Genomic DNA, 10,000 nt, shown 5'->3' with positions numbered 1-10,000 from the left:
CCTCAGAGGTTGGGAGGTCTGTCGGAAACTAGGCAAGTGGGGTTTATATATCTTTGGAAATGTCCAAGGTGGGAGTCTGCTTAAGATAAAAATGTTTCAATTGGACCCCTTGATTAGCATTAATAGCCTAGCAGTTTTCAAGGTGTGACTTCTTACTGCCTGGGGAAATCCTTGGTTGAGAGGTGATTAGCTGTCCCTGATTGCTTTGAAGCGGAAAGGCCATTCAATGCTAATCAAGGTGACCAATGGAAACATTCACACCTGCCTCCAACAGACAAGAGTTTTTTCTCCCACCCACCTCCCAACAAAGGATTATCCCAGGCAGGAAGCAGCCAGGTTTTGAAGCTGAAAGGCCATTCAATGCTAATCGAGGTGACCAATGGAAACATTCACACCTGCTTCCAACAGACAAGAGTTCTTTCTCCCACCCACCTCCCAACAAAGGATTCCCCCAGGCAGGAAGCAGCCAGGCTTTGAAGCTGAAAGGCCATTTAATTCTAATTGTTTTTGTCATATCAGGAGCGACTTGAGAAACTGCAAGTCGCTTCTGGTGTGAGAGAATTAACCGTCAGCAAGGACGTTGCCCAGGGGATGCCCGGATGATTTGATGTTTTTATCATCCTCGTGGGAGGCTTCTCTCATGTCCCCGCATGAGGAGCTGGAGCTGATAGGGGGAGCTCATCCGCCTCTCCCCGGATTCGAACCTATGACCTGTCGGTCTTCAGTCCTGCTGGCACAAGGGTTTAACCCACTGCACCACCGGGGGCTCACACCTGCCTCCAACAGACAAGAGTTCTTTCTCCCACCCACCTCCCAACAAAGGATTCCCCCAGGCAGGAAGCAGCCAGGCTTTGAAGCTGAAAGGCCAGTTAGTGCTAATCAAGGTGACCAATGGAAACATTCTCACCTGCTTCCAACAGACAAGAGTTCTTTCTCCCACCCACCTCCCAACAAAGGATTCCCCCAGGCAGGAAGCAGCCAGGCTTTGAAGCTGAAAGGCCAGTCAGTGCTAATCAAGGTGACCAATGGAAACATTCACACCTGTTTCCAACAGACAAGAGTTCTTTTGATACTTAGACCTCTGCCTTCAAATTTATCTGACCTGCAGCAGGGAGTTCTGCAGTTCCTGGGTGCAAAGATTGGTGCATTTCATCAAAGATTGATGAAATGTGCCCAACAGCAAGCTCAACCAGAGACTCAACACAGCCCTATTCTCTCTTTTCACTTTCCTACCCAGCCCCAACTTTGTAACAAATCCCCAAATAAAGCTTAATGAAATTGCAACTTTTAACTCTCCAGCTTGATACTTTGTGTCTTTCCTTGCCTGAAACTATCTAAAAGCATGAAACTAACCTTTTCCAGGCCGTGGGAGACTGCAGGCCTGCCCGGGATGCCTTCCTGGCGTTCCGGGGAGGCCGAATCTGCGCTCGGCCAAACCGCGGATACCGAGTCTCCCCTTTGGGGCCCCAGTATCCGCGAGATGGCGGATCGCTTCCATTTTGGTGGCATATTTTTCCTAGCTTGATTTTAACACTATCTGCTATCTCGCTTTTTGCATTTCGGGCTTCTACGCCTGGGGAATAACCTTTAGTTTTAAAAGAATATATTTTACACTTTCACCCACCCACCTCCCAACAAAGGATTGCCCCAGGCAGGGAGCAGCCAGGCTTTGAAGTTGAAAGGCCATTCAATGCTAATCAAGCTGGCCAATTGCAACACTCAAACTTGCCTCCAACACAACACCTCCCAACAAAGGATTCCTCCAGGCAGGAAGCAGCCAGGCTTTGAAGTTGAAAGGCCATTCAATGCTAATCAAGCTGGCCAATTGCAACACTCACACTTGCCTCCAACACAACACCTCCCAACAAAGGATTCCCCCAGGCAGGAAGCAGCCAGGCTTTGAAGTTGAAAGGCCATTCAATACTAATCAAGCTGGCCAATTGCAACACTCACACTTGCCTCCAACACAACACCTCCCAACAAAGGATTCCCCCAAGCAGGAAGCAGCCAGGCTTTGAAGTTGAAAGGCCATTCAATGCTAATCAAGCTGGCCAATTGCAACACTCACACTTGCCTCCAACCAGACCCGTAGCCAGGATTTCGTTTCGGGGGGGGGGGCTGAATTTTTTTCTGGGGGGGTTTTGGGGGGGGCTGAGTTTCGGGGGGGAGGGGCTGAGTCTGAGCGAAAGAGGGTCTAGCCTAGCAAACCTTTTGTATCATTACCCCAATACCCCCATGCATATGGGATATATTGAGCATGGTGATCAGATCATGATATGAATAAACATAACAGTTTAAATAATGCACCAGTAAGGCCTTTTCGCAAACCACTATGAAAATTTCGGGGGGGGGGGGGGCTGAAGCACCCCGAGTCCCCCCCCCCCCAGCTACATGCCTGCCTCCAACAGTCAAGAGTTTTTTCTCCCACCCCAGACATCATTCCACAGATATATAAACCTCACTTGCCAAGTTTCCAACAAACCTCACAACCTCTGAGGATGCCTGCCATAGATGTGGGCAAAATGTCAGGAGAGAATGCTTCTGGAACATGGCCCGGAAAACCTACGACAGCCCAGTGATTCTGGCCACGAAAGCCTTTGACAATATAAGTTTTGGCCTCTTTTCAAATATTTATACATGGCTCTCATGTCCCCGTCTCTCATCCTTCAAGGTAAACAGACCCAGCTCCTGATAGAGTTTGGCTTCCAGACCTTTGACCCTGAACACCTTCCTGTTTGTCAAGATCCACCTTGACTTGAGAGACCCAAAACTGGACATTGGCACTGCTTAATCCCTGCTCGTCCGTACTTACTGGCTTTCGACATCGTTGATTGTGTCAGGAAGCGGCACGTTTAAGGTCTCCGGAAGGAAGCACGCCGCAATCCCGGAGACGATGGGGGCCGTCCCGTAGATGAGCAAAGGAAGGGTTGAGGAATATTCGCTGCCCATCCTCACCAAAGGAGCCACGATCCCACCGATCCGTGCCATCGTGTTGCCAAAGCCCATCCCGGTCGACCTGCCATGCAGATGGAATAGATGTCATCTACACTGCAGAATTAACCCAGTTTCACACCACTTTCACTACCGTGGAATCATAGAGTTGGAAGAGACCTCATGGGCCATCCAGTCCAACCCCATTGAGATGTCAACACTTGTCAGCAGATCATGCAAATGGGTTGTTGTGAGTTTTCCGGGTTGTATGGCCATGTTCCAGAAGCATTCTCTCCTGACATTTTGCCTGACCTTCAAGGTTTGTAAGGTCTGTTGTTGGAGGCTTTCATGGCCAGAATCACTGGGTTGCTGTGAGTTTTCTGGGCAATGTTCCAGAAGCATTCTCTCCTGACATTTCTCCCACATCTGTGGAAGGCATCCTCAGAGGTTATGAGGTCTGGTAGAAACTAGGCAAGTGGGGTTTATATATATCTGTGGAATGATATACTTGTCTGTTTGAGGCAAGTGTGGCCACCTTGATTAGCACAGAATGGCCTTGCAGCTTCAAAGCCTGGCTGCTTCCTGCCTCAGGGAATCCTCTGTTGGGAGGTGTTAGCTAGCCCCAATTGTTTAATGTCTGGAGAAAGAACTCTTGTCTGTTTGAGGCAAGTGTAGCCACCTTGACTAGCATTGAATGACCTTGCAGCTTCAAAGCCTGGCTGCTTCCTGCTTCAGGGAATCCTCTGTTGGGAGGTATTAGCTGGCCCCAATTGTTTAATGTCTGGAGAAAGAACTCTTGTCTGTTTGAGGCAAGTGTGGCCACCTTGATTAGCACTGAATGGCCTTGCAGCTTCAAAACCTGGCTGCTTCCTGCCTCGGGGAATCCTCTGTTGGGAGGTATTAGCTAGCCCCAATTGTTTAATGTCTGGAGAAAGAACTTTTGTCTGTTTGAGGTAGGTGTGAATGTTCCAATTAGCCACCTTGATTAGCATTGAATGGCCTTTCAGCCTCAAAGCCTGGCTTCTTGCTGCCTGGGGGAATCCTTTGTTGGGGCTAGTAAGATTCCCCCAGGCAGGAAGCAGCCAGGCTTTGAAGCTGAAAGGCCATTCAATGCTAATTGAGGTGACCACTGGAAACATTCACACCTGCCACCAACAGACAAGAGTTTTTTGTCCCACTCACCTCCCAACAAAGGATTCCCCCAGGCAGGAAGCAGTCAGGCTTTGAAGCTGAAAGGCCATTAAATGCTAATCAAGGCAGCCAATTGGAACATTCACACCTACCTCCAACAGACAAGAGTTCTTTCTCCCATCTTAGACATTCCACAGATATATAAACCCCACTTGCCTAGCATCCAACAAACCTCACAACCTCTGAGGATGCCTGCCATAGATGTGGGCAAAACTTCAGGAGAGAATGCTTCTGGAACATGGCCATACAGCCCGAAAAACTAACCCTAACCCTAACCCTAACCCATTGCTCCATAACAACAACAACAACAACAACAACAACAACAACAACTGAGGCAAAATAATATTTTAGTTTTTGCCTTCTTTAGTTGCAAAAGATTACACTGAGCTACGTTCAAAGTGACAGATACTTGGGTTGCTGTGAGTTTTCTGGGCTGTCTGGCCATGTTCCAGAAGCATTCTCTCCTGACATTTCGCCCACATCTATGGCAGGTATCCTCAGAGGTTGGGAGGTCTGCCATAGATGTGGGCTAAACATCGACTGAGAATGCTTCTGGAACATGGCTTTACAGCCCAGAAAACTCACAGCAACCCAGTGATTCCAGCCATGAAAGCCTTCGACAACAGACCTCACAACCTCGGAGGATGCCTGCCATAGATGTGGGTGAAATGTCAGGAGAGAATGCTTCTGGAACATGGCCAGACAGCCCAGAAAACTCACAGCAACCCAGTGATTCCAGTCACGAAAGCCTTCAACAAGAGACTTCACAACCTCGGAGGATGCCTGCCATAGATGTGGGTGAAATGTCAGGAGAGAATGCTTCTGGAACATGGCCAGACAGCCCAGAAAACTCACAGCAACGCAGTGATTCCAGCCATGAAAGCCTTCGACAACAGACCTCACAAACTCTGAGAATGCCTGCCATAGATGTGGGTGAAACATTCACACCTACCTCCAATAGACAAGAGTTCTTTCTCCCACCCACCTCCCAACAAAGGATTACCCCAGGCAGGAAGCAGCCGGGCTTTGAAGCTGAAAGGCCATTCAATGCTAATCAAGGTGGCCAATGGAAACATTCACACCTGCCTTCAACAGACAAGAGTTATTTCTCCCACCCACCTAGAATCATAGAATCATAGAATCATAGAATCAAAGAGTTGGAAGAGACCTCATGGGCCATCCAGTCCAACCCCCTGCCAAGAAGCAGGAACATTGCATTCAAATCACCCCCGACAAATGGCCATCCAGCCTCTGCTTAAAAGCTTCCAAAGAAGGAGCCTCCACCACACTCCGGGGCAGAGAGTTCCACTGCTGAACGGCTCTCACAGTCAGGAAGTTCTTCCTAATGTTCAGATGGAATCTCCTCTCTTGTAGTTTGAAGCCATTGTTCCGTGTCCTAGTCTCCAAGGAAGCAGAAAACAAGCTTGCTCCCTCCTCCCTGTGGCTTCCTCTCACATATTTATACATGGCTATCGTATCTCCTCTCAGCCTTCTCTTCTTCAGGCTAAACATGCCCAGTTCCCTAAGCCGCTCCTCATAGGGCTTGTTCTCCAGACCCTTGATCATTTTAGTCGCCCTCCTCTGGACACTTTCCAGCTTGTCAACATCTCTCTTGAATTGTGGTGCCCAGAATTGGACACAATATTCCAGATGTGGTCTCCCAACAAAGGATTCCCCCAGGCAGGAAGCAGCCAGGCTTTGAAGCTGAAAGGCCATTCAATGTTAATCAAGGTGGGCAATAGAAACATTCACACCTGCCTCCAAAAGACAAGAGTTCTTTCTTCCACCCACCTCCCAACAAAGGATTCCCCCATGCAGGAAGCAACCAGGCTTTGAAACTGCAAGGCCATTCAATGCTAATCAGGGTGGCCACACTTGCCTCAAACAGACCACCCTCGACATCATTCCACAGATATATAAACCCCACTTGCTTAGTTTTCAACAGACCTCACAACCTCTGAGGATGCCTGCCATTGATGTGGGCAAAACGTCAGGAGAGAATGCTTCTGGAACATGGCCAGGCAGCCTGGAAAACTCACAGCATCCCAGTGATTCCAGCCATGAAAGCATTCTACATTACGTAGACCATGCAAAACTACAACATCACAGGATTTTGTAGCGTTGTGCCACGGCAGTTCAAGCGATATCAAACTGCATTAACTCCACGGTGTAGACGCACCCTAAATCCTCCCAATCCCTCACTTTCCCTGTAAGGATTTTGCGGCAAATCCATGATGGAAACGTACCTGATCACGGTGGGGTAGAGTTCTCCGGTGTACAAAAACACGCAATTGAAGGACGCTGCCAAGCATCCCTTCCCGAAAACAGCAAAGACGGTGCGAAGGAGCTGCATATCTAGAGAGGAGACACGCTTTGGCACCACGATCGAGCATTGGACTCCGGAGACCCGGTTGCAAATGCCCACTTGGTCATGGAAACCGACCTTCGGCGAGTCACATTCTCTCAGCCCCAGAAATCCCCATGAAGGCACACAACACCAGCAACAACAACAACAACATCCGTAGGGAGACCAAGGTGCTTGTTTATAAAGCTATTGTCCTCTTAACTCTGCTATACGCCTGCGAGACGTGGACTGTCTACAGACATCAACATTGACACTGAAATACAACACCGCCTGAGCTCTGCGAGTGCAGAATTTCCCAAAAGTGTTTGAGGACAGGGACATCCGTAAAGATACTAATGGGCTTGTTTATAAAGCTACTGTCCTCCCAACCCTACTATATCCCTGTGAAACGTGGACTGTCTACAGACATCAACATTGACACTGAAATACAACACCGCCGGAGCTTTGGGAGTTGCAGCATTTTTCCAAATGAAGCAGAGAGTGTTTGAGGACTGGGACATCCGTAAAGATACTAAGGGACTTGTTTATAAAGCTATTGTCCTCCCAACTCTGCTATACTCCTGCGAGACGTGGACAGTCTACAGATGTCAACATTGACACTGAAATACAACACTGCCTGAGCTCTGCAAGTGCAGCATTTTTCTGAATAAAGCAGAGAGTGTTTGAAAACCAAGACATCCGTAGGGATACCAAGGTGCTTGTTTATAAAGCTATTGTCCTCTTAACTCTGCTATACGCCTGCGAGACGTGGACTGTCTACAGACGTCAACATTGACACTGAAATACAACACCGCCTGAGCTCTGCGAGTGCAGAATTTCCCGAAAGTGTTTGAGGATAGGGACATCCGTAGGGATACCAAGGTGCTTGTTTATAAAAGTATTGTCCTCCCAACCCTGCTATACGCCTGCGAAACATGGACTGTCTACAGACATCAACATTGACACTGAAATATAACACTGCCTGAGCTCTGCGAGTGCAGCATTTTTCCGAATGAAGCAGAGAGTGTTTGAGGACCGGGACATCCGTAGAGATACTAAGGGGCTTATTTATAAAGCTATTATCCTCCCAATCCTGCTATACGCCTGCAAAACGTGGACTGTCTACAGACATAAACATTGACACTGAAATACAACACTGCCAGAGCTCTGAGAGTGCAGCATTTTTCTAAATGAAGCAGAGAGTGTTTGAGGACCGGGGCATCCATAGAGATACTAAGGAGCTAGTTTGTCCTCCCAACCTTGCTATATGCCTGCGAGACGTGGACTGTCTACAGACGTCACACCCAACTCCTAAAATGATTCCATCAGCGCTGCCTCCGAAAACTCTACAAATCTCTTGGGAAGAGAAGTGGACAAATGTCAGCATGCTGGAAGAAGCAAAGACCACCAGCATTGAAGCGATGATCCTCCGCCATCAACTCTGCTGGACTGGCCACGTTGTCTGGATGTCCAACCACTGTCTCCCAAAGCAGTTGCTCTATTCCGAACGCAAGAACGGAAAACGCAATGTTGGTGGGCAGGAAAAGAGATTGAAAGACGGGCTCAAAGCCAGCCTTAAAAACTTTGGCATAGACACTGAGAACTGCAAAGCCCTGGCCCTTGAGCACTCCAGCTGGAGGTCAGCTATGACCAGCAGTGCTGCAGAATTTGAATAGGTATAAATGGAGGTCAAAAGAGAGAAACATGCCAAGAGGAAGGCCCATCAAGCCAACCCCAACCGGGACCACCTTCCATCTGGAAACCGATGCCCTCACTGAGAACATGCAGGTCAAGAAATCCGGTACTCTGAATGCGGCTGGATCTACATGGCCAAATAATGTGGTTTGGAACTGCATTATATGGCCAGTTCTTGATCTCTCAATGTCTTACCTTGGGGTACAAAGAGGTTGCCCACCATAGACAGCCCTGCTAAGATGAGGCTGAGTGCTTGGCTGATCCGGCGCCCGAAATAGCAAATGATGAAGAAAGCAATGAGTTTGGCCGGGATGTCCACCGCCCCGAAGATCACCTGGATCAGGTAGACGCTGACGCCAAAGTTCTGCAAGTCCATAGCCAAGCCGTAATAAGCGAAGCTGGTGGAAAACCTGGTGTTGGGCGACAAAAACGAGAGGAATTGTAGGTCCAAGCTCTAAAGCTTTTTAGCAATTTCGTGGCCAGAATCACTGGGTTGCTGTGAGTTTTCCAGGCTGTTTGGCGATGTTCCAGAAGCATTCTCTCCTGACGTTTCGCCCACATCTTGTCAGGCATCCTCAGAGGTTGTGAGGTCTGTTGGAAGCCAGGCAACTGAGGTTCATATAACAGTGGAATGATGTCCAGGGTGGAAGAAAGGACTCTTGTCTGTTGGAGGCAGGTGTGAATGTTGCAATTGGTAACCTAATTTATTTATTTATGTATTTACAGCATTTATATCATAGAATCATAGAATCAAAGAGTTGGAAGAGACCTCATGGGCCATCCAGTCCAACCCCCTGCCAAGAAGCAGGAATATTGCATTTAAATCGCCCCTGACAGATGGCCATCCAGCCTCTGTTTAAAAGCTTCCAAAGAAGGAGCCTCCACCACACTCCGGGGCAGAGAGTTCCACTGCTGAACGGCTTCCACTATGCCGCCCTTCTCACCCTGAAGAGGACTCAGAGCAGCTTACAAGATAGATAGATAGATATCATATATATACTAGCTGTTCCCTGTTACGCATTGCTGTGGCCAGTTTGGTGATCTGGAAAATAAAGTAATGAGAAAGTGTTGGTTTCTAATATATGTAATTTCTTTATGCTTGTGAGTAAACAGTATTTCTTGCTGTTTCTTTGTCAGTGTCGATGTGGAGAGTGTCTGGTTTTCCTACTCTGGAACATGGAACATATCATAGTCCTTCTTTAAGGGTCTCTTTCAAATCTATGATACTATACAGAATAATATCTCTATCTATCTATATTTATGACTGGATGGCTCTTTGTCAGGAGGGCTCTGATTCCATTTTCTTGCCCTGGTGAAGAGAGTTGGACTGGATAGCCTTAAGTATTTTCTGTTGGTCATGGGGTTTCTGTGTGGGAAGCTTGCCCCATTTCTTTCATTTGTGGGTTTCAGAATGCTCATTAATTGTAGTGAATTATAAATCCCAGTAACTACAAATCCCAAATGTCAAGGTCTATTTCCCTTAAACTCCATCTGTGTTCATATTTGGGCATATGGAATATTCGTGCCAAGCTTGGTCCAGATCCATCATTGTTTGGGTCCACAGTGCTTTCTGGATGTAGGTGAACTATAATTCCCAAACTCAAGGTCAATGCCCACCAAACCCTTCCAGTGTGGTCTGTTGGTCATGGAAGTCCTGTATGCCATGTTTGGTTGAATTCCATCATTGGTGGAGTTCAGAATGCTCTTTGATTGTAGGTGACCTATAAATCCCAGTAAGTACAAATCCCAAATATCAAGGTCTATTTCCTCCAAACTCCATCTGTGTTCATATTTGGGCATATGGAATATTTGTGTTCACATTTGAGCATACTGAATATT

The 10,000-nt window shown here is 47.7% G+C and overlaps 1 protein-coding gene across 1 annotated transcript in view; it reads right to left on the bottom strand.

Moving 5' to 3' along the window:
* LOC132764267 (solute carrier family 22 member 6-A-like) overlaps positions 1-10,000 on the bottom strand; it is a 36,272-nt gene that overhangs the window by 363 nt on the left and 25,909 nt on the right. The window contains exons 7-9 of the mRNA XM_067472415.1: positions 8,357-8,571; positions 6,369-6,477; positions 2,813-3,016 (exon numbers count right to left, since the gene is read on the bottom strand). Of these exons, the coding sequence (XP_067328516.1) occupies positions 2,813-3,016; positions 6,369-6,477; positions 8,357-8,571 (528 nt within the window). The remainder of the gene's footprint in view (positions 1-2,812; positions 3,017-6,368; positions 6,478-8,356; positions 8,572-10,000) is intronic.

The sequence above is a fragment of the Anolis sagrei genome, chromosome 12, assembly GCF_037176765.1.
Source record: "Anolis sagrei isolate rAnoSag1 chromosome 12, rAnoSag1.mat, whole genome shotgun sequence".
NCBI classification, from domain to species: Eukaryota; Metazoa; Chordata; class Lepidosauria; order Squamata; family Dactyloidae; genus Anolis; species Anolis sagrei.
Note: the sequence above shows the minus strand (reverse complement) of the source record. Positions and strands in the feature narration are given on the sequence as shown.